The sequence below is a fragment of the Lissotriton helveticus genome, chromosome 5_1, assembly GCF_964261635.1.
Source record: "Lissotriton helveticus chromosome 5_1, aLisHel1.1, whole genome shotgun sequence".
NCBI lineage: Eukaryota > Metazoa > Chordata > Amphibia > Caudata > Salamandridae > Lissotriton > Lissotriton helveticus.
The window spans coordinates 1189772102-1189797843 of NC_136065.1; the positions used below are offsets into that span (position 1 = coordinate 1189772102).

Consider the following 25742-nt stretch of genomic DNA (forward strand, 5'->3'; position numbering starts at 1 on the left):
GCACAGGGTCAAGACTGATTTGCATGTAGCTGGGTCTGAACTGAGGTGGTGAAGTGAGCTAAAAAACGATGATGGATTCAACCCAGGTCTGTGATTGGGGGTGAGTGTCTGAAAAGTTTCAGTGCTCCGTCCATCATCTCCTTGTGTTTACCTTGTTTGCCCTAAGTTGGCTTGGGATGCCCAGACATGGGTCTTTTGCTCACTTTGCCACTGGATTCAAGCTAACCTGGCTGATGAGGGGTGTTACCCTGAAACTGGTCCCAGGATGCTTGTTTCTGGTTCAGGGAAGATCTGGCTTGGCAGTTCGGGCTGGACTGTTCCCATGAGGCACAGGGTCAAGACTGATTTACATATAGCTGGGTCTGAACTGACGTGGCGAGGTGGGCTAAAGAACGATGATGGATTCAACCCAGATCTGTGACGGGGTGAGTGCCTGAAAAGTTTCAGCACTACGTCCATTGTCTCCTTGTGTTTGCTTTGTTTGCCCTAAGAATGAAGAAGGAAGGGCAAAAGAGGGCTCACATAGAGTGGGGAAAAGGGGGTATTATACTGAGGCATTTTTGTACCGTCTTACCCATCGTCCAAATGTAGTAACTATTTAGCTAACCCTCTACCCTTGATTGTGTGAGAAGACCAGGTCTTAGCATTACTGGATCAGTACTTGACCATGACAAATGGCGCACTGGAGCCAAGTTCATATGTAGAGGAATATCATTAGGGAATGGTACCAAGACAAAGGGTCACCAAAGATTTGATAAGATAATAGGCCAGTGTCAAGATATATGGGATGCGAACGAACAGAGATATTCATGGACAGAAATTACCACGCTCCCTAGGATAGCAATGAAATTAATACAGTTTTCTCTGTTTCAGAGGAAATGGAAAAGTAAGGTTGGGTAGCAACCTCAACTGCAAGATCACCACCTACAACACTGATATGCGGGGCGGCACCTCCAGTCTGATGGATCATCATTGGATGTATGTGGCCTGACTCCACTTGCAACTATTCCTGAACTGGAATGGCACTAGGTGTGAAGTCTCCCAGTTACATGACTATCCCATTAGCTGTCCAACGACCTTGCTTCATCAGTACTGGCCAAAAAGAACTGCAGAATACTATGGCACTGCAGTTTGGGAAAATGTCCCACAGGGACACAATGACACAAGTGCTGGCGTAGTGCCAATACGCAGAGTTTCATAGAGTTGGGAGAAAACTCTGCTCCACTCCACTCTGCTCTGCTCCGCTCCCCGCCTCCACCCCCCCAATAAAAAATATAAATGAAAAAAGAAAAAACACTTATCTCTGCTGTGGGGTCTCCGGGCTGCCCTCTTTCTCCTCCTCACTGTGGTCTCTCTCCCGCAAACCTCTACGTCGGACGTACGTCATATGAGAACTGCGCATGTGGAGTCCTACCAAGACATACTTCCAGTGTAGGGGTTTGCGGGAGAGAGACCATGGCGAGGAGGGCAGCATGGAGATGCCACAGCAGAGGTAAGTGTCTTTTTTCTTTTTAAAAATGTTTTATTTATATTTTTATTTGGGGTGTGGAGGCGGGGAGCCTATTTTTGTCTGGGGGGTGCTGGCTAACTCCGCTCCACTGCAAAGTCTGAGTTTTTCCTAAATTCCGCGTTCTCAGCGGAGCCTGGAGTAGGCAAAACTCTACTCACTCTGCTGATGGAGTGGAGTTCTCTGCCCTCCCTTACTTATACGTAATGTGGTGGCAGTCGTTAGGGTGCCTACCAGAGGGTTGAGCTGGGGGAAGTGGAGACGGTCTGGCTAGGCCCAGATGCGATTTGCAAGCCCCTGTGAGCTCCTCGCACTTGATTTTGAAGTGGAACCAAAATTAAAGTTGATAATGACAGTCATGAAGGAGGGGAGTGTGTGTGCAAGCGTACATTGACTAAGACCATGCAGACATTGCATGACCGACACTAGAAGTTGGTCGATGAAGGGGGTGCCTTTGACGGGTGGTTCAAGGGCTGGTTTGAATGAGTCTCATCCCGGATGTTGGGGTTGTTTAAGGCCTTGTTACCTTTTATTGTGAAACTGCTCTTGACGTGTCTTGTTTTTCAGGTAATATTGGTATGTTGTAAAAGGATGACAGCTAAAATAGGAGGAATCTTTTTGGCTAGGAAAAGCTCTAAGGATGTCGAAGGCTAGAGATGTGAGATTAAGTTGATCGCCCTAGTAGATGGTAAGGTGGGAAAAATAGTTGAAGAATCAACTAGATGGGGGACCGATGTAGGGAAATAACAGGATTACATTTTATAGACACATATACACAAATGTAAAATCCGAAACCCCAATACCAATATTTCAGGTGAGGGATAGCTTTAAACCTATGTAAGTAGTACACCAGCCTAGGCCTAATGAATGGATGTGGTGAAAAAGATAACTGTGGGTTTTGCAGAAATACATAGGTCATAGTGCACATTAGTTTTAGGAAGCAAACATGAATGTTGCATGGTGAAATTAGCTGTGCTGAAATGCATAAATAGATTATATTTCTTTGCAGATAAAAACTTGACAGGACATCAATAATTAGTATAGATGTTACAGAAAGGTCACCACGTTTCTATCTGTTAAACACGAGAGGCCAACAGTAGAAAATTTTATTATATTGTCATTGGGCATTGACTACAGGGTATAAACAAGGGTGGATTCTGCCTTAGCACAAGCCTTTTGAGAATATGTTAAAGTCACATAGGCTGGACACCATTAATTAAAACAAGAGATAATCACTCGCTATGCAGAAAAACAAAACACAAATTCTATGACTATCTCCCCCTTATCTGAGATCAAAAACAAAACAATCCAAAATAGGATAGTTCTGCCAAACATGGACATGTACACAATTCTGGGAAATAATTACTTGTGTTGGCAATATCTTATCTGCTCAGCTTGCTATTTGCATCATATAGGAATTTGTAACCTGTGTTTTTTGCAGAACTCAGAACTTCAAACTTTGGTCTCTTGTTGAGTCTTACTGATTTTCCCACTTGATTGATTGATTAAAACAATGTTATCGTATAAAATTGTTCTTTCTTACTTTATTAATAGATTTTCCTCCAACACTGCTTTATTTGGTGAAGTCTGGTTTATTGGCTGTACTGGTGATGAACAAACCTTATAGTAAATATATCTTAGGTGAATGTAAGAGGTATAACATAAAATTGGCTGCTGACTACTGAGTGTTATGGTTGCAGTACTATTGTGGTCCAGGAATGCTATATATAAAAACAGTAGGTCAGCCTTTCTTAGCTTTGAACTCTTTCAAAGTTTTTTCTGGAAGAAGGAAGGTTTTTACTACTGTTTTATAGTCGTACATGTCCATTAATAATACCTGTGTTTATACTACCCTAATAGTAGCTTTCTCTTGTGCAGGCTTCTCTCTGTAATAAGAATGTAAAGTCTGTTTTATTTCCCTAAATGGGATTTGTTTCTCCTTTTCCATCAAAGGACTGCGCCTTCGGCCTGGTCGCCCCCACTGCCTACCTGCTGCCCGCTGCCTACCTGCTGATACTGCCGCTGCCCCAGCCGCCGCAGGGCCGCCCACCAAGCCACTGCCTACCTGCTGATACTGCCGCTGCCCCAGCCGCCGCAGGGCCGCCCACCAAGCCACTGCCTACCTGCTGATACTGCCGCTGCCCCAGCCGCCGCAGGGCCGCCCGCCAAGCCCGACATCCATTTTCCCGCCGCTGCCAGCCCGCGGCCCCGCCCCCCCGCCAGCCGATTGGTCAGCCCGCTCCCGCCTCCCCGCAGACCCTCCCTACCGGCTCCCTTCTTATGACGCCCCCGGAGCGACCGCGCAGCGGACGCGCGCAGCGGGAGCACCGAATGAGCGCCGAAGGTGCGCCAAAGGTAAGCCCGTCTGCGCCCGTCCGTGCCTGGCCCGCGCCCAGTGCCAGGACCCCTGGCCCCCACCGTCGGAAGCCGACCCGACGGACCTACGACGCCACCGAACTCAACGCACTCAACACCGGCCGAACCCCGGGCTGCTACCGAGCCACACCGAGACGCACCCACGGACCCTTCAGCTGCCACACCTGCAAGTTCACCTGCAACCGGACCCACGCCACACCAGCACCCACCAAGCCGACCTCCAGCAGCACCCACCTGAAGTGCATCCTGCTCAACACCCGCTCCGTCCACAGACACGCCGTCGAGCTCTGGAACCTGCTCGACACCACAGCCCCAGACGTCGCCTTCCTCACGGAAACCTGGATGAACGCCTCCTCAGCGCCCGACATCGCCATCGCCATTCCAGACGGATACAGGATCATCCGGAGGGACCGCGTCAACCAGACAGGAGGAGGCATCGCCATCATCCACAGGAACACCATCCGCATCACGACCAACGCTGACGACGCTGACGACACCCTCGCACCCGCCGAACACCTGCACTTCCAGATCCACGTCAACCCCAAGACCACCCTCAGAGGCACCCTCATCTACAGACCCCCGGGACCACGCACACAATTCAGCGAGGACATCGCCGACTTCATCAGCCCACACGCCCTCCCCTCCGCCGACTACATCCTCCTCGGGGACCTCAACTTCCACCTGGAGAACAACAACGACCGCAACACCACCACCCTGCTGGACAACCTCGCCAACCTCGGACTCAAGCAACTGGTGACCACCCCCACCCACTACGCCGGACACACTCTCGACCCGATTTTCTCCTCCAGCAAGGACATCGCCTTCAGCCACGCCACGGGGCTCCACTGGACGGACCACAGCTGCGTCCACTTCAGCTTCAGAAGGACCACGCTCCACCATCACCAGCAACAGGCTCCCCGCAGAAGCTGGAACAAGATCACTGCAGACCAGCTCGCTACTTCCCTGAACAGGAACCCTCCCACCAGCACAACAAACCCCAGCCAAGCAGCCACCAACCTCACGAAATGGATCAGCGACTGCGCAGACGACCTCGCCCCGCTGAAGACCCCGCCGAGCAGACCCGGCAGCAAGAAAGCCCCATGGTTTAACGACGACCTCAAGAGCTCCAAGAAGAACTGCAGAGCACTCGAGAAAACCTGGCGCAGAGACCCAACACCGGACAACATGACTGCCCTCAAGCTCGCCACCCGAAAACACCACCACCTGATCCATGCCACCAAGAAAACCGCTTTCAAGGAACGACTGGACAACAACGCACACAACAGCAAGGAACTCTTCAACATCGTGAAAGAGCTCTCCAACCCCAACGCCGGAAACAACGACATCACCCCTTCGCAAGACCTCTGCAACTCCCTCGCCTCCTACTTCCACAACAAGATCGCAGATATACACAACAGCTTCAGCACTCAACCGACGCACGCCACGACCGAACCACCGCCCCCCACCACCACCCTCCGCGCCTGGACCCCGATCAGCACCGAAGACACCATCCGCACGATGAACTCCATCCACTCCGGATCTCCGACAGACCCTTGCCCTCACCACGTCTACAACAAGGCCGACGCTGTCATTGCACCCCACCTGCGGGACATCATCAACACCTCCTTCGACACCGCCACCTTCCCGGAGAGCTGGAAGCACGCCGAACTCAGCGCTCTACTCAAGAAACCATCAGCAGACCCAACCGACCTCAAGAACTACCGCCCCATCTCGCTGCTCCCGTTTCCAGCCAAAGTCATCGAGAAGACCGTCAACAAGCAACTGGCCGCCTTCCTCGAGACGAACGGATCCCTCGACCTCTCGCAGTCTGGCTTCCGGGCCAACCACAGCACCGAGACCGCCCTGATCGCAGCCACCGATGACATCCGAGTCCTGCTCGACAATGGAGAAACAGCGGCCCTCATCCTCCTGGACCTCTCCGCTGCCTTCGACACCGTCTGCCACCGTACCCTAGTACAGCGCCTCAGCAACGTTGGAGTCCAGGAGAAGGCACTGGAGTGGATCACCTCCTTCCTCGCCGGAAGGACACAGAGAGTCCGCCTCCCCCCGTTCAGATCGGAAGCCACCGAAGTCATCTGCGGCGTCCCTCAAGGCTCCTCGCTCAGCCCAACACTCTTCAACGTCTACATGAGCCCCCTCGCAGCCATCGCACGCCAACACAACCTGAACATCATCTCCTACGCCGACGACACCCAGCTGATCCTCTCCCTCACTAACGACCCCGCCACCGCCAGAGCCAACCTGCACGAAGGGATAACAGACGTAGCCAAATGGATGTCGGAAAGCCGCCTGAAACTGAACTCGGACAAGACGGAAGTCCTCATCCTGGGATCCTCACCCTCTGCCTGGGACGACTCCTGGTGGCCCCCCGCCCTGGGCAGCGCACCCAAACCCACAGACCACGCACGCAACCTGGGCTTCATCCTGGACTCCTCCCTCTCCATGACCAGACAAGTCAACGCCGTCTCCTCGTCATGCTTCAACATCCTGCGCATGCTACGAAAGATCTTCCGATGGATCCCCACCGAGACCAGGAAGACGGTCACCCAGGCCCTCGTCACCAGCCGTCTGGACTACGGCAACTCCCTCTACGCTGGAACCACCGCCAAACTCCAGAAAAGACTCCAGCGGATCCAGAACACCTCAGCACGACTCATCCTGGACATCCCCCGCTGCAGCCACATCTCCGGACACCTGAGAGACCTGCACTGGCTCCCGGTCAACAAGAGAATCACCTTCCGGCTCCTCACCCACGCACACAAAGCCCTACACAACCAAGGACCAGGATACCTCAACAGCCGCCTCAACTTCTACGCTCCCAAACGCCAGCTTCGATCGACCAGCCACGCCCTCGCCACCGTCCCCCGCATCCGAAGAGCCACCACAGGAGGAAGGTCCTTCTCCTACCTGGCTGCCAAGACTTGGAACTCCCTTCCGACCCACCTCCGCCTGACCCAGGACCACCTCGCCTTCAGGAAGCAGCTCAAGACCTGGCTGTTCGAGCAGTAGCGCCCCCCCCCTTCCCCCCCCCCAGCGCCTTGAGACCCTCCGGGTGAGTAGTGCGCTATATAAATGCTATGATTGATTGATTGAAAGTGCAGCTGTCCTCTATAAGAGGGGATGTTTTACCCTCCATATGTCTTAAGTAAAAGTAAGATTAAAAATATATAAATAAATAATGTTATGTAAGAGTCTGTCTGAAACTGGTATGCTTTCACCCTCTAAGTGAGGTTTCTTTCCCCATTATATTTATCACCATGTTGACCTCTTCTTATGGATCTCTACAAGTCCATAAGCAAGGCTCGTATCTGGTTTAATGGGTAATTCAGCTACGTTTCTGTTACTGGATGCTGTAGACTTGCTGGATATGCTAATACATAAGCTTAATGTCTTGTGAAACTAGAAGCAGCAATTCTTATGTATTACAGGGTGTTTTAGGTATCCTATGTTTCTTATGTCTCTTTTCTATTTTACGGCTCTGTTAAGAGTTTAATCCTGATCGTAATTACTGATGTAGTTTTAGTCTATTGCTTATTGATAGATCAGTCATTGATTCCCCTTTCTTCAGGCAAGAATCCTCTCTCCTCTTGGGAAATTTTATTTATAGTCATAAGCACTGAATTGTCCCACCCACACGCAGGATCCTGGTGCATTTTTTACAAAGCATCTAAAATATATATATATAGGCTTTTATTTTGAAAAAGGTATGTATTTATTATATTTTTCAGTCTTGAAACCTGGGGCTAGGCATAATATATTTTGTACATTATGCAGCATGTTTTTAAACAGATAAGCTATTGGACCTGTAGTCAATGACGATGGTGGAGATAGGAGGATACCAAGTAAACACATTTCAAGGTTAAAGATGGTTCTGACTATGAGTGGATGAAACTCGTGGTGTTTCATTCCGCAGAATTCAATGGAGTTACCAGAAAACTCTGCGAAATTCTGCAGTGTTCCGTGAGCTGTGGAATGATAACACTTTTTTTTCTGATTTTTAGGTCGAGCGACCTATCTCAATGCGCATGCGCATTGAGAGCGGGAGCTCGATCTATTGCGGCTTAAACAGAGCTTACCGAGATCATGCGATTCCCAGGCGATTTCTTTCAGTGCACGTGAAAGCGCGTGCACAATGCCACCAGCCGCTTGCCTCGCATTAACACATCAAAGGCGGCCGCGTCTCAGGCCCCTGCTGCTTCACACCCTCATGCTGCTCTCCCCGCTCCGCCCCCTCCCCTGGCCGCCGTGTCGTATTTCTCCTCATACTTTCACTTTGACGGCCGCAGGCCGTCTCTCGTGTTTCTTCTCTGATAACAGGCTTTTCTATTTCCCAGTTCAAATGTAAGTTCTTGCAAATCTCAGGCTCTGTTCAAAAGAGCCCTGATATATTCATCAATGACCTGATTGAAAACTGCAGGAACAGCGCAGTTTTTTTTTTTATTTGCAGTACGATGTCATCAAAGACTTTTCTTTCATGTTGCACCAATAAACAGTAGGAGCAGATTTAATGCTGTTTTAGGGGTGCAACATTACGGAGACTTGGCTTTACTTGCCTAGGTTTTCTGCTAATTTGGCTTTTGCTTTATACATTAACTTGCAAGCATGCTGCTCCGCAATATTTAAAACAATGGCAGAAGATCTAAATACGGTGTGGGCTGGAATATCACGGAGACTGGGCTTTACGTGCCAGTTTTACCGTGTGCAACTAGAAAATAGAGATTATACGCTAACTTGCAAGTATGCTGCTCCGTAACATTAAAATCCGTAGCAGCAGATGTATTGACGGTGTGGGAGTGTAATATCACGGAGACTGTGCTTATTTGCCAGTTTTACCGTATTTAATTAAAGAATAGAGATTACAGTGTCTTACGTTATAAACATTTGTTAACGAAGGAACAAACTGACTTTTTGAATAGTAGCTTTACTGACACTGGGCATTTGATTTATACATTAACTTGCAAGCATGCTGCTCCGCAATATTTAAAACAATGGCAGAAGATCTAAATACGGTGTGGGCTGGAATATCACGGAGACTGGGCTTTACGTGCCAGTTTTACCGTGTGCAACTAGAAAATAGAGATTATACGCTAACTTGCAAGTATGCTGCTCCGTAACATTAAAATCCGTAGCAGCAGATGTATTGACGGTGTGGGAGTGTAATATCACGGAGACTGTGCTTATTTGCCAGTTTTACCGTATTTAATTAAAGAATAGAGATTACAGTGTCTTACGTTATAAACATTTGTTAACGAAGGAACAAACTGACTTTTTGAATAGTAGCTTTACTGACACTGGGCATTTGATTTATACATTAACTTGCAAGCATGCTGCTCCGCAATATTTAAAACAATGGCAGAAGATCTAAATACGGTGTGGGCTGGAATATCACGGAGACTGGGCTTTACGTGCCAGTTTTACCGTGTGCAACTAGAAAATAGAGATTATACGCTAACTTGCAAGTATGCTGCTCCGTAACATTAAAATCCGTAGCAGCAGATGTATTGACGGTGTGGGAGTGTAATATCACGGAGACTGTGCTTATTTGCCAGTTTTACCGTATTTAATTAAAGAATAGAGATTACAGTGTCTTACGTTATAAACATTTGTTAACGACATCTTGCGTGTTGTGCTGCACTGGAGGAACTTTGCTTGGGTTCTTTTTCACCGCTTTTCTCTAGCTGATTATGTTCCTCCAAAAAATTATCCCTCTGCAGAATTTCATCATTTTGTGTGTGTTTCCACTTCCTGACCGCCTTTAAATTGATAGCTCTGGTGCACGTACCTGTGAATAGCCCTAATTCTGAGCAAAATGTAACCCTACTTCCTGCTGTGGCCACAGTGCTACTCTTGCCGTGCTTCTTTAGTGCCATATTTTTTTTGCAAGGTGCATATCCTGAAACCATTACTAAACAAGCATTGACATGGCCAATAGGTCTCGCCTTCGGTATCTAATAAGTGTTTAGTTATCCTGCACAATATTCTTGGTGCAACAACATCAAGTGTTGCATGGCTAAACACTTATAAGGTCCCAAAGGCGAGACCTATTGGCTATGCCAATGCTTGTTAGTTCTGGGAGCTTGTTCCCCGCTGCAAAATCAGCAAGAACGACACCATGCAGCACCCCAGATGGCGCTGCTTCTCTCTGCTGCTTTAGTAGATTTTTTACTTGAGCAGCAGCTTTCTCAACTCGAGCATACTAATCTAATACTAGTAACATGTCTTGCGCACATTAGCAATCTGGTTGTCCATGTTAAGATTGATAACTAAAATTACGCTAAGGTCACAAATAGGTTTGACTGGCCTGGGCATTCTCCAAGTATGGCGGGCCATAGACCATTCTCCCACAGGGTATTTCAGTTCAGTTTGAGGTAATTGCTTTCCATCCTTTTGATGATAGTGCTCATGAAAGCTTGGATGCCAGCTGTGGCATTGTATGGGTCCTCTTGCAGGTTGAACATCAATTGTGTATCATCATAAAGATAAGAGGTTACCCTCAGATTGTTTAATGTCTCAGCAGGTGGTTGTATGTAGAGGTTAAAGAGGGGGCATGATCATTCCTTGGCCACAACCTGCCTGCAGAATTCAGGGTTTGTCAAGTTTTCAAAAATATATACCATTGAGTTTTACACCAGTTTCCCCATCAATTTACAAGTAGACAAATAACCACAAAAATTGGAAATATTGACTACCGCACTGAAAAGTGCTAAAACATACCTTTAGGCTGGAGCTAAGATGGCTGCCAAGCAGGAGCTATTTCTCTGAGATTCGACTGGGAAGAAAGCAGTTAGGAACGCAACATGTCAGCCCTCACAGAGAAGTGCACCAAGATGAGCGAGGTCTGGCCAAGCAGGTTTCAAGGTAGAGAAAAAGCAGTCAGAAAAGCCCAAATAGGCTACCAGCCCACAAGGGGATAAACTACAATAAATTGTATCATGAGGCCCTGTGAAGCATGCAGGCCTCTGGTGCTGTAAAGGGTGGAAAAGGAAGTAGAAAAGCAGCAGTATTGAGAGTTGGGCTCAGGCTGGGATGGACAACATGGTAGTGCCAAGAGGCTGACAGATTGAAAAGTGCGGAGGTGCGGGCAGCCTGCAGGAGATAAAGGGAGTCACTCAGCAGCTATGCTAACTGAAGTTGCAAGGAAGGGGGCAGGAGTAGCAGGTGCCTGGTGCCCAGCCAGCAAGAGGTGATGTGAGGGTGCAAATGCCCATGCCTGCAGAGAAACTGAGAATGGTATGCAGGCCTTCTGGGAAAGAAAGCTGAGCACATGAAGTCCAGGGAATGCAAAGGCCCTGTTGATGGGTGGCTGTACAAATGGTGAAATAAAGATAAGTGCAGCAATATTTATGATCCGGCTGGCGACGTTTCAATGTGGTGGAAAGAGTGTCCATAGCTGGAAAAACACCTGTGCATTATTTAGCAAAGATGTGTGCCTTCTGGCTGGGCATATGGGTCTGACGTAGCCTAAAAAGGCCTAAACAAGACAAGGGAACCAGCATGCTCAAGAGAAACACCAAAGAAGGGGACACTGGCTTACCAATTTACACATGCTGGGGCAATTGTTGCAAAGGCAGAGTGATGGCCCAGCATAGCCCTTTGAGAAGAAACATAGAAGCTGTGCAACGGATGGCGGTGTGTGGTTACTCACATTGGTATTTAACTAGGAGTTCCTGTGATAGTACCTGGAGATCACAAGATGGGACAGGAAGAAAGTAGAAGACAGTTTATCCTGGGCAACAAAGTGATCTATGCTGTAAGTGACAAACATCCACTTCTTCGCCCTCTGTACAAATGCAACAGGTAACCTGGGAGGAGCCAAGCAGGAATGGGCAAGTAAAGGCAACATTGTCACCAAAAGGTGTGTGTTTCTCTTGAAGAAGAATGTACAGCTGTAGCTTTCCAATGTCAAAAAAGCAATCTAGACAAACTGTACTGACCAAGCTCTGCCTTTATTTAGTTGAGGACAAGTGGTAACACATGCACCTTTTTGTTTATGTTATTTTTAGCTCTTCCTTGTTCCAGGTCCTGAGGAGAACCCCTCTTAAAGTATATTAGGGGTTTGAAACGCGTCAAACTTTTTTCATTTGACCAAACAAGTGATCTTTAATTTTGAGTATCAGGTCCACTATATGTCGAATGTATTCTTTGGTGAAATCTTGAAACATAGAAGCATATGTCTAACTATGGAGACCTGAATACGATATTGTTTGGCTGATTTCCCTACAGGGTTTGCGTTGTTTTCCAACAATTTGAAGACGCTTTCTTTTAAATAACTTCTCAACCTTTCCCCTGGGTCTTTTGTCTGTTTTTCTTTCTGTGTGTCCATTCATTAATGTTTTTGTCTATGTAAAAATTCCTTTGGAACTTGAGCTTGTTCATGCACTAAAAGGTTTTGTCTAAATGTGATAATCAAGGTCTTGTTATACATGTGACATAGGATTAATATCATATATGTCTGTAATTTAATGTGGTACAACCAAAATTGTTGAGATTGTTCATTTAAATAATAACATGAACTTATAAAATGATTTTTGATTAAATTGAATCAAAAGAAAAATAAAAAGTAATCTTTTTCCAGTCACTATGAGTGTCACGTGGGATTGGTAGCATTTAGTACCTGAATAAGCATCAGTATTGGAAAGGAACATAGACAAGCAGGCAGGGAGCTCATGGGGCAAATTGGGAATCTTAGTTGTCACTGGATGTTTGCCTACTCTAGTGTTGTGAAGGCTTATGTAATGCTAAATGACAATATATCGAAGAGTATCAGTACAGACAGGGGCACTCATCAGAGCTGTCTGCTGTCTCCTCTTCTATTTACCCTGTCAATACAGCCATTAGCAGTGGCAATACGTTTAGACCCAGGTATAACAGGTGTTCAATTCATTGGAAAGAACCACAAAGCCTGCATGCTTGCCGATAATGTACTTGTGTCATTGACCAATCCTGAGACCTTGCTGAAGGTCCTTATGTTCCAGTTAGAGGCATTTGAGTAACTGGCAGGATTTAAAATTAAGGAACAAAACAGAGATATTAAACCTGAGTCTGTCCAGCAAAAGTATATGCAGGCTTCAGGGTAGCATCATGTTTCAACGGCTGAGTAGATCATTTCAGTGTTTAGATATAAAACTCACTAACTCACTACTCTAGCTTTAGCAAATTGGATGCCTCTAAGAAGACCTAGATAAATGGAGATCATTGCCCCTTGCATAGTTGAGCAAGCTGGTCACAGTTCAAATTAAATTACTGCCCTTACTTTTATATATTTTCCAAGCTCTACTGGTCTCAATTACCAGAGACGACAGGGGACAACTGAAAAGTGTGTCTAGAAGGTAAGAACAGCGAGGGTATCCAGGAGAATTCTGAATGTACTAGGATCCAAAGGGGGTCTAGATGCCCCGGACCTTAGGCAATATTATCATTCTGGCCCACGAGACTCTAGATACACTGACATCCTTGGAAACTGATTTAGAAAGTTGGTTGTTGTTAGAAACGGGATCTCTGGCTGGCCAAGGCTTGCGCCAAAGTCAGTCAGAGACCACCACTTCCACGTCAGGGCAAGGGAGTCACACACCAAGATAACCCCTGCTCACCCTCTAGGTAACGTGACGCAAGCAGCCAGGCTAAACTTGGAGGCTATGTAGGTTAAGTGTTTGCGCGCGCACCCAGCAACAACACCCAAGGCCCACCACAAATAAAACTCCACACAAGGTTATATAAAAATAACTTTTGTATTGTCAAAACACATCAGATAGTAATCACATATATACACTGTGCCAACTGGCACGGGCAATATTCACAAGGGATTATGTACAAGACAGGGCCACCTGGACCACTGTCAGGAATCAGCACTTAGCAGAAATACTGTTAGAAATAGCACTTTGTAGGTCATAGATTAATAATCACTTTAGCACACAACCAGTAATCAATGGAAAAGGGTAAGTACCTCCTACGCAACCCTAACCATTTTAGGAAAATATTGCGCAGGGAACCAAGACCTTACTAGCAACACCTGTACTAGGAGAAAAACAACCACCTAAGTATCACAATACCTGTCGGGGTATAAGCATAGGAACATTACACATGATGCATTAAAATTCAGCGGTGTAGGGAAAGAAAACACATGATGCATCAAAACACATTCAGAGGTGTAAGGACAAGCAAATGCGCAAAACTCACATGAGCCACAACCTGTGGCAGTTCCTAGGCCCTCTGGCCTTGTTGGGACTAGGACGCCCTGTGTCCCAATGTCAGTGGCCGAAAACGTGGCAGCTGCCCACGAAGTGCTGGGCAGCTCAATCATCAATGGGGCCAACGCTGGAGCCTTGTGGGCTCAAGAACACAATGGGACAAAAAACAGAGCGTGGGAGCCTCGGGGCTCTGACCAACTACACTCGTGTCCCCCAAGAGCCTCGCTGGGCTCTAAACAAGCAGACTGGCACTCTGAACCTCTCTGGGCTCGTAAAACAACTGATTGCCCCCTCGAGCCTCCGTGGCTCTGACAAAACAACTGTGGAGGCCTTCTTGAGCCTCTCTGGGCTCTCAGAAATCAATGTGCCCCCACGAGCCTCTCTGGGCTCGAAACACAATGCCTGGAACGTTGGAGTCCCTCTCGGGGGACTCGGAATCACTGAAATGCCTCTCAGGCTTGAACACAAAATGCGGCCGTCGTTGGAGTCCCTCCTGGACTCAACACAGTTACCAAATGCCCCCGCGTTGGAGCCTCGACAGGCTCTGAATATCAAAATGACCCCTGAGCCTCACTGGGGTGATAGTTGGAGCGGCCCGCTGACCAGATGGGGCCGCTCGACACACCCGGCACACGCTGCGCCTCTTTCTATCACGAGGGCTAGGCCCGGAGCTCTCCCCCAGCCCAACACTCACCGGGCTCCGCTGGCGGCTCTCTTTGTTCCCAGACACTGGGCTCTCCGGCTCACTCCTTCTGGATGCGGGGCTTAGGGAAGCTTCTCCTCGGCCGGGGCTTCCGGGTGGTCGCCTGGGGAAGCCCACCGGGGAGAGCCAATCACGGAGCTCCTGACCAATGACGCGGGGGAGTCTCTCTGCCGGCTGGGCCAATCCCAGCGCTGCCTTTTCGTGACGTCGGCGGCTGCTTCCTCTCGGCCCGGTGCTGCGGCGGTGATCTCGGGGGCCAAAACGAGGGGTGGGCTCCCTCGTTCAATTTAAATATAAAGCGAGATGGGGGGCCACAATTAACTAGCGGCAAGGTCCCTGGCAGGGTGGGCACCTGCCAGGGGACTTTAAAATCGTCAATAAGCGGCAAATAAGCGGGGTGAGCTCCCGCGCCGCAAATTGGCAAAAGGGGGATCCCCACGCCGGGGAATCCCTCGAGGGCAGCAATTAAGCGGACAAATGCCGGGTGGGCACCGGCAGAGAAGATTCAGCGCTCCCAAGCGCTATATTAGCAAATAAAGCGCTTCCAGGCGCTTAGAGGCCCACAAGTACAGCAAAAGTCCTCCAGGAATCCTGGGGCTGGGCAGGGCCCAGGGAGGCAAGCCTTCCCCTGGGCCCAAGCAGCAGCACGCCCCTGGCAGGATTCAAGTTGGCAAACAAGAACATTTTAGAAGAGGTCACAGCCTCTTTTTATACATGAAATTCCTTTGTCTAAAGGTGCAGGGTGGGGGAAAAACCAGGCGCAGCTGGTTTGGGAGCACCCTTGATGTGCTCAGCCACCCCTCCCACTCACTAGGCAGGACAGGGTCATCAGTCGCACCACAGGGGGCGGAGCCAGCATTGTGTGGAGAAAACCCAGCCCCATTCAGGACCCAGGTGCACTCCTCCCCTCACATCAGCATGCTAATCTCAACACTCACCACTGGGAAGACCCATCCAGACATCCTGGAGCCAGGCTCCAGGCAATCACGAGTCAGCACACTCACTACACACGCACACCCATGTCTAGAAGTGGCACTTCCACACTAGACACATTCATGCCGCATACATCATTACGCAGCATTCAATCTCACGAGTTCGCACATACCAAACTCGACCCTGCACTCCCCACACATCAGGAACTACCATGGTCACACAGATTCCCCATGCATTCCTATGGGAGGGCAGGTCACTCACCACAGATACACAGAGAGCTCACGCACTTTACACTGTACCACAGTGAAAAAGTGCGCAGAGGCCTAAAATCACCAACACCGGGTCACAGAAACAGGCTAGGAAAAAGCAAAAAGTTTCGGGGTGAACCTGCCAGAAAAGGGCCAGGTCCAACAGTTGTTATGAGCAGTGCAGTGGGGGGAAGATTGCTGTGAGATCTACTATGGTTATTGAGGGGGCTTGGCATAAAACTGCATATGCAAGTACCATCATTCACACTCTGCACCTCCATTGGAACTCAGTAGCTCAAAGGTTAGGCCTGACACCATTCATGTTTACTCCCACACCAATAAATGATTATCCAGAGTTCACCTCAGCACTGATAAGTGCACACTTTCAAATCTAAAGGGAGGGAGAATGTTGTACCATATGTGACATGGATATCAAATTATTTAACCAGTGCAATCATAACATAACGAAGCAGATAGATTATAATAAATGCATACAATGCATTTGGTAAGGGGCTACCAATAAAGTGGCAGCAACATGAAAACGACCTTCCCTTGAACAGTTGATTGTCAGGTACCCCTCCTGTAAGGGGGCATTATTGGACCTATGTATACTGGTAAACGAAGGTGTAACTCCTCGGAAATGGAGGTACCAAACATCCTGGGAACAGGCAACAAGTGCGGAGATTAGTGTCAAAGGGTGGGACACATTATGGGAGCCTCTAAGGGAGAGACTGTAAGAGGTCCCATCATAAAGAACAGTTCAGCTGGTATTTGACATCACAAGAATTGCAAAAGATATATCCAGGGGTGTTGGGTGCATGCTGGAGATGTAGGTCAGGTGATGGTTCTATAGCTTATGTTTCTTGTGCGTGTTGAAGAATTCAAGGCTTTTGCATGTAATTGTTTAGCCATATATAAGATATAATGGGCTACCAGGCTCTGGCATACTAAGACTGAGGGACCAATGGATGGTGGCAGCTAACAAACCAAAAACAATAACTTGTGGGACACTTATTGATGGCAGTCATGTGTAAACAGGCAGAGACCCTAGCAGGTGAGTAGTCGCGCTTTACAAGAACCCTGATTCATTGTTTGAGCCACCCTAGATGATTAGATGTCTTGAGATGCTGTGGAACGTTCTCGCCATAGGCAAAATGGTATAAGATATGGAAGGGCAACATAAACAATTGAGGGCCATTTCACACCCTCTAATCAACTCTCTGTAAATCATTGATAACACACAAATAGGACGGAAGAGATTTAGGGCTTTGGGCCTACCATACTGACAGTGTATGAAGCACCATGTTGAGAAAGATGCAATGATTACAGACGAGAGTTTGGATCACTCAAGCTATCATAGGAAGTTATGACGAGGTCTGTGGGGGAGTAAGATGGGTGGGGATAACATTTTAATTCTGTAAATTGTGGGAAAAGCAGGATGAGGTGGGAACCTAACATAGCTAGCGAACGAAATCATGTATTGTCTGAACACTTTAACATTTCAATACAATGTTTGAATTATAAAAAAGCTGCAAACCCAGTGGTGGAATAAGTGAATTTCCCAAACTGCCTTTTTATGAAAGTTAATAAGAGGAGGGTGATCATAGCTATATAACCCTCTTTTTGGGCCATTAAAGAAAAATAGTGCAGAACACTTCTTTTCACTTTTTTGGAGAAAAAAAAGTCACATGTTAAAGGGGTTGCGTTTCGCCCAGTTTGCAGATGCCTAGCAGGTAGGACCCCGTACATTAGAAGCGAATAATCCCATCCCCCATGGCTTAGGCCCAGCAGCCCCTGCTTGCCCCATAGCCCTATAACTGGGTCTGACGTGTACAGAAGTATGAATTTCAGAATGCACAAACATTTTCAGATGCATGTCTGGCAAGTTGCGACAGGTTTCCAGGTTTACTCATGTAAACATTTATAATTCGCATCGTCTGATGCTAAATTATGGAATGTATAAATTGATTATGTGAAAATAAGCACTACAAGTGCAAAATTGCGTTAATAGCTTTTTATTTTATTTTCAAAAGTAAAACACTTGTCTTTGAATAATTCTCTTGAGCTATAACCCTGCCAATTCTATGGGACTTAGGGATTTTGTTCTTCACTTGATAAGAGTAAGTCCCTCCCTTTTTCTAGGGTGGGAAGAGGCTGGATACACATCTATGAATATCCCTAAACCTGTACATGTAGCGTTGACAATCTCACAGGGCATCCCCACCCTGGAACTCTCACTCCACACTCCTGATTGCATATTTACTCATGACAACCTGTGTATCAGTAAAACAACTTTTTCCTCGATTACAAACGTGAGATTGAACTGGTAAGAAAAGGTTTTTACACGCGTAAACGATTCTTGCACAAGAAAATAATTTTGTGAGCCGGGCCTTTATATTGATTCTTTATCATTTTGCTTAGAAAGCAGCCGCAGTTCTGTGTTTTGCTGAACCCTATTGAACTTTTGAAAACGAGAGCTCTGTTTATTTTGACACACGTAAAAATGCAAAATGTTACTTGATGATGATGACTGGTAGTTTTATAAAGCGCAAATCATATTTATGATGGCTTCCTAGCGCTAGCTGTTTTCGTAGCATCGCCTGATGATGAAGAAACACAACTCTCATCATTGTTTATCTTTTCAGAGTTTAGATATGTGCCTGGATCTTCATAAAGAAATTGGTCACCTGATTGACAGCACATCAAAGGCCGGGGTAAGACTTGATAACCATGCTGCACCTGAACGTGTCTGTAATTATTTAATATAAGCTGATGATTGGGAGAAATAATGATTGTATGGTTTCCTATACTGTTAAAATCACTAAGAAACATTACTGTTAAACGTTGTTCAATAGCCTAAACAATAGTACATCCCTTAAAGCTTAAGTCTTTGTCAAGAAAATGTGTTCTCGTGTTTACTGCAAAAAATAAGTCTGTGATTCAGAGAGATTACTGACAAAGGGATCTCCAATACATCAGTAATGGAACTGGAACCTCCGGGATCGGCAGAGCGCAAATATATGGAGTGGTTAGTATTAGTCACATGACAAAATTCTCACCAAAGAACAAGCAGGTGCCTAGATGAGTTTTTAAGAATCAGTAAATGGCCTTCACGAGTAACAAAATGTAAACCGTTTTGTCTGAGCAACCCAGATGGCAAACTTATGTGGCTGATGTGTCAGAGCTTAATGCGTCTAAGATTCAGAGACAGGCACATCTAGTAGGCTAGATTACCATGAGCAAGAAGGCATGGCTTGAGCAGGTTAGAGTAACACTAGAATAGGGCAATGCTTTTAATTATTTCACAATCCCTCCTTTTTGTTCTATTTTTTACCCAACCATGTTGGCTCTTCATTGGAGGCATGGCTTACCGACTAATGGCCTGATTTAGATCTCTTGAACAACAATAGGGCAACCCAATAGTCCCAAGGAACTGGGTATAATTAATAACAAATCAACAAGTGTTCCTAAAGGAATAATTTGACACTATTTATAATTTATAGCTTGTCACAATAGTGAGCATGAAATCACAATACTCAGGAGACAATTGTATAAAAAAAAATATTTTCTTTTTATATCAATTTTTCAAACCATATACTTTTTTATATTGTATAGATAATATTCCACATATCCATTCATGTACGGCAACAAAAAGTTGTACTGCATTTTTCTCTGCATGTGCAGTACGTTTTTGACACTTTTTAGACGTTATATGGGCAGTATTTACAAATCAACCATATATACATTAATTTACAACTTTATACATTGTTGACATTCATCCAGTGAAAAGCAATATATACAAAGAAGCGTCAATAACGTCGACGTTTCGGTCTCACATAGTCATTCCACGAGACCATCATCAGGACATGCGTTGCGCCATGAATTGCGACTTAATATTGTCACCAATTCTTCTGCCTCAATTGTAGTTAGACTCAGCAGTACCGAAAGCCACAAAATTGCCCTCGCAGAGTTAGTGCAAACGCAAGAATACACCTTGTCCGCCCTCTTTCGTTAATGGAACGTCGACGTTTGTGGCTTTCGGTACTGCGGAGTCTAACTACAATTATTATGCCACTCATTATGCCACTCATGAGACGCCATCCAAATTGACATGACGGGACTGCTACTACAGACTGTGTAAGATGGTGCTTGCACCACTTACTGAGATGTAGGTTCACTATATCTCTCAAAATCCCTGCACTTAAATACCTATCAGTCACCCGTATGGCAGGCCTTATCAATCCTGAAGGCAGGGTGCTGGGTTGTTCTTGAGAGGGTGTCCCTGCATGAACAAAGTCCCTCTGCAGCCTTCGTAGTCCATTCTCCGGAGTTGTCTGTGATGCAGCTAGACACAATAATAATAATAATCATAATCACATTTATGAAGCACCTGGTTACACTAGGCTAGTGTGTCCCGCGCTGCGGTATAAGCTGCACTCAACGTCAAGAAGGAGAGCTGAGAATCTGGACATAGCAAGGGTGGTCTACACAGAAGTACATATATGTTTAAGTGCATTATAACCTCCTCCCTTCTAGAACCACTAGTGTGGGTCACTGGTCTACCCGGTACCAGCTTTCTCGACCTGGGCAGCACAAAATGGATTCTGCCAGCCACAGACACGGGTCTGCCCTTCTGCTGCTGAGCCAAGCTCGCACAGAGGAAGGCATGACAATAGGCATCCTGTCACAGGGAGGTGTAACCACCTCCCAGACAGTAGTTAGTGTATTGGGGCTGGGTAGGTGCACTCTCTGAGTGCCAGAAAGTTCGCACTGGGGGCATTTTCGGTGTCCCTGTGCTTGGTCCAGCTCAAACCAGTTCTGGGAGCCATTGGCTCCTGCTCTGGTGCGTAACTGGACAAAGGACATGGGTGTAGCCACCCCTCTGTCCTGCTCCTCCCCTAGAAGGGTCCCCATAATCTTTCCAACCCCTTCCGAGGGTATAAAGTGGGTTATCTGGCTACAGGACTTTAGATTTTACCTGGACAAGATTCTGCTAAGAAGAAACTAGGTACTTCGACTACCTGCACGACGTTGTACGACTGCAGAATCACCCTTGAAGTAAAGGAGGTGCTCCCCTGCAAAAGCAGGCACTAAAACGCATCTACCCGGTTTGCTTCTCCAGATTTCCTGAGGACTCTGAAGATTTCAGCAACACAGGAGGTGGGTTCCTGAAGGTCCCTGAGGTCGATCTACCCTCTCAGCAATTCTGAGACCTGTATCTCTCGTGGGGAACGTGCATCCTGAGCCCCTGTGCACCGCATGGTTTTGCAGTTGCATATGCTTCGTGAGGAATTCTGAGCCTGTGCATTGGACTCCGTGTAGTCCCGACCCCAAGCAGTATTGGCACCGAAGATTTCCAGCCTCCACTCCACAAGTGTCTTGTTGGCTGGTGCTTTGCTTACTTGCTTGTGGTCTCCTCGCGATCCCTGGTCCGTTGGCCTGTGGGTCCTATCGAGGGTCACCATGTGAACTCTTGGGCTTACCTGGTTGCTCCAGACATGCCCTGACATTGCTTGGAGAGTTCATTGACCTTGCTGGTTCACACCGTAACCTGTTTCCTCTGACCGTGTGGGTTGCAGTTGCCAAGGCTTGTTGGTGCTCCAGCCGGACATCGACCCCTCAGCTCTCGACATCCTTCGTGTGACAGCTCACCTCTGGATTCTGGTCATCCTAGACATCTCCCGGTCCCTGTGGCTGCAGAGTCAAACAACCCTTCTTCACACCTGAAGCACCCAACATCGGTGGGCATTCGACTACCGAGCCCCTGGTCACCCAGACTCTGTCCCCTCTGTTTTCATTGTCCTCTCACCTTGAATCCAGGCTTGGATTCCATGGACACTCTTCGCCTTCCTGGCAGCAGTACATTATTGCAGCGCTCCACTGAAAACGACGAAGGTTTCCGACACCACTTGACACCTATGCACCCAGCTCATCTGGGATAGGTAATACGGGTACCTCTGTACTCACTGGTGGGTTAGCCGTAGAACCTCCTATGTTCCAAAGGGTTTGCTTGAAGTCCTCTTAGAAGTGTCCTTAACTTGTAATTTTCCAACCTGACTTTCCCATAGAGTTGTACGGAGCACGCGTCTGTGTTTCCTCACTGCACCCGTCCTCCGTGGGCTCCCTGTGCCACTCCTCTGGGTAGTTCCTTGGGTCCCAACGATTTTACGTGCTCTAGGCACTGTGTCTATTGAAGTTGTGATTGTTATACCATTTTTTTAGTATATTGTTCAGTCTCCCCCTGGAGCCCGCTGTGTATTGTGCTAATTATGAATGTTCTGTTGATTCAGTATTGTGTGCTTTTTAACTACATATTTTTATATACCTACTGTGTGGTTCTCCTTTCATTTAGTCATTTAGGAGGTGATATTCTGGTAAAACAAGCTGCTTTACATCCCTTCAAGATAAGCCTGAAGGCTGCTTTTCATAGCTACCACTAGGATAGCTTTCAATAAGGTTATATTTGACTTCATACATCATAAGGGTTGTGTGGACTGGTACAAGGTGCCCACTTTAATTAGTGGACAGCATATACCATCCCACCTTCTCTCATTAGCCCAACCAGCCTCCTCACGTTTACGATACAAAAGGGGATGTAGAAATGAGCTTTATTCTCTTCTGCCTACCTGGTTTGATACTAGGAAGTGACTATTAAATGGATGTTATCCTATTGCTCTGTGATTTCTGAAATATGATATATTCAGAGGCCAGTATCACGGAATCCCCTCCACATCAGGCAGCCAGGCCTGGTCTGCAAATCCATCGAGAATTTTTTCGGTGAGATAGAGCTTTGGGAGGCCAGGTTTTGTGGCAATGTGATTGTAGGGGCATTTTCCAGCTTCCCCAGGTAATTTCAGCAGTCACAGGGGGGTAGTGGCAGGCAAGAGAGAGATGAGAGACCAAGAAGGAAGAGGGCAGAGCTGTTTTGAAAATTTTTTGTCAGGACTGCTTTTGGCTCCAGTCCAGGCCTGCATACAGGTTACTAGGCACTAAGTAGTCCCATCGATCTTCAGGAAGTTGTAAAGACTTCAGGTAATGTCCCCCACCTCTGGAAAATTGGCTAGCGAATAAACACTAGCTCTGGATTAGAGTAGTTCTGTGAGTACTCTGTGAAGCACTTGGTTCCATGGTCACAATAACCTGCAACTGATACAAAATGGGATGGATTGGATCCCACCTTTAAACTGATTTTCCAGGCAGGGGATGTTTATCTGCTGTCCAAAGTCCAGGAAAAGGTTACAGGTAGTTCCTTTTCAAATTTCATTTTCTGGCTGCAGTGAAGATAGAGTGTTTTAAAGGCCCTCACAACAAGCAAGAGTACCCAAAATAACCTCTTTTCGCCTTGCTGTCATCCGCCTTCCAGAACTAGCACTCCGGGATAGATAAAAGGGATAGGCCCTGCTTAAAAACTTTCCTCCTTCTAACAGAATCTGCTGGATTACCCCACATTACGGTACCTTTAACAAAAGGTAGTCCCAGGAAGCACTTGCCTGCAATCTCCTGCTAAAAGGTCCTCATAGAATTTCTAAAGTGGGTCCTGTCTCCTTTCTCCTACACTTCTAAGTCTATACACTGTCAATGTGTAGGGCTCCTTCATTCATATTTGGGAATTCAGGCAATACATGTGCACTTGTGGAGGCAGTACCCCAAACTCCACCTTGCGCCATTTTAAACCAGTGGCACAATTGACCCAGCTCTATTTGCGGACGATGTCCCGTTTTCATGACAGACCCATGCATCCCACAGATCCTCAGAGTCTTCGGCCGGAACACCGGGCTCTATACCAACCCCTCTAAGTCTGTGCTGTTTCCAGTATGTGGCCATCAGGGTAGAGGTACATGGCCTACACATGCAACAGAGGGATTCCAGTACTTGGGCATCTTTATGTCATCTTTATGTCTCCTTGTCCAAAGATCTCATTGACGCGCAACATCAACTCACTGCTTGCTGGCCTCCGAGATGAGACACCAACATGGTCATCACTACCCCTCTCGCTGTATGGGCGCTCAGCGATTTTTAAAATGGTATCTCTCCCCAGAGTGCTTTATCGAATTTCCCGTACCACATACCGCGATCATCGTTCGTGCAAATAAATGCTATACATAACAAATTCCTGTGGGGTGGGGGGACTGTTCGGGTGGCGCTACAGACCTGTGTACAATCTACTTATTGCGGCAGCAGACTTTTATTCCTACTATGCGGCCTCTCAGTTATTGGCCATTAATGAATAGTGGTATAACACACCAATGAATCCGGCGTTCGCACTAGAACGCGCAGTGATTGAAGGGGTCCCCCTTCTACGAGTACTATACAGCGCACAGAGCCTCGATTTTCTACTCCATGCTAGTAGAACAGCGATTCAGCTTTGGCGGTGTACAGTTCGGAAAATGGGGTGGCATAGGCATCTGACCTAGGCAACGCCCTTATGGCATGGTACTTACCTGCGCCAGGTGACAGCTTTAAAGGGGTTCCGCCAGTGTGACCTGGTAGGCATATCCACACTCAGGGACGTTATGAGGGGCATTACCTTAAAGTCCATCCAACAGCTGCAGGAAGAATTCCAACTCCATAAAATGCAATTCTATAAATACCTCCAGCTGCGTCATGCTTTCACCCCATGCTTCCCACCCTGGACAAGCTTCCAGAGTTTCACCCTCTTGAGGGCCGTCTCCTCATGGGTGACTTAGGAACCCATAAAATCCGCCAGATCTACCAGACGCTTACAACACACTCCACTACAATCTTACACAAGACCAGAAGGGCGTGGCAAGGCGATATCACAGACTTAACCGACGATAACTGGGCTGAGGCCATAGCTAGTCCCCGGGGCGCAGCGGTGTACTCAAGATACCGTCTCATTCAATTCAAGTACATCCATCGAGTTTATTATGCATGTCTCCGTCTCTGGAGGATGGGGGTTATTCTGTCCCCCTAGTGTTTACGCTGTGAAAATGAGGTGGTGACGTTCATACACACTGTGTGGAGTTGTACCGCTATGCAGCCCTTTTGGTGCAAAGTCTCGGCCTGTTTAAAAAAAGTGCTGTCCTGGGATCTCCCCCACGACCCTAGATTGTTCCTACTCCACAGCACTTACCACCCGAGCCAGAAAAACCGCCGGAATCTGCTACGGCCTTTTACGCACCTCTCGATAAATTCTATCCCTACTTCCCGCTCAATCCCAAAAGCTGCTGATTCAAGGGCTTATACTGTCACGTTTGGATTACGGCAACGCCCTATATCTTGGGGCTCCCAACAAAGTGATGGCAAAGCTTCAGGTTGTGCAAAATACTGCAGCCAGCCTTCTTACAGGCACACACAACCGTTGCTCAGCCAAACCAGCCCTCAAGTCACTTCATTGGCTGCCCATATTGGAAAGAGTGCACTTTAAGGCCCTCTGCACTACCCACACAATTCTGCATGGTAAGGCCCCTCCCATTCTAAAGGATCTTGTCACGCCCTACAAAACTAATAGAACCCTTCGCTCCACACACCTCCACCTCACGTTAATACCTAGGATTCATAGGGCTCGATCTGGAGGCCGTCTTTTTTCATATAACGCCTCCAAATTGTGAAACCTACTGCCTTTAGACATTCGGACTCAGCCCAATCTTTTTTCATTTCGTAAACTGCTGAAGACGTGGCTGTTCCCCTAATTATCTCCCTTCTTTAACCTCATCTGCTCTATCACTAGCGCTGGGACGCTCACGGGCAGCCATGCGCTTTACAAATCTTTAAACATAAACATAAACTGATGACATAGGGAAATT

The 25742-nt window shown here is 47.2% G+C and overlaps 1 protein-coding gene across 1 annotated transcript in view; it reads left to right on the forward strand.

Annotated features, from left to right (window-relative positions):
• Nucleotides 1-25742, forward strand: part of ENO4 (enolase 4) — a 578809-nt gene that overhangs the window by 178341 nt on the left and 374726 nt on the right. Inside the window, 1 exon segment of the mRNA XM_078643902.1 lies at nt 18621-18689. Within this exon segment, the coding sequence (XP_078500028.1) occupies nt 18621-18689 (69 nt within the window).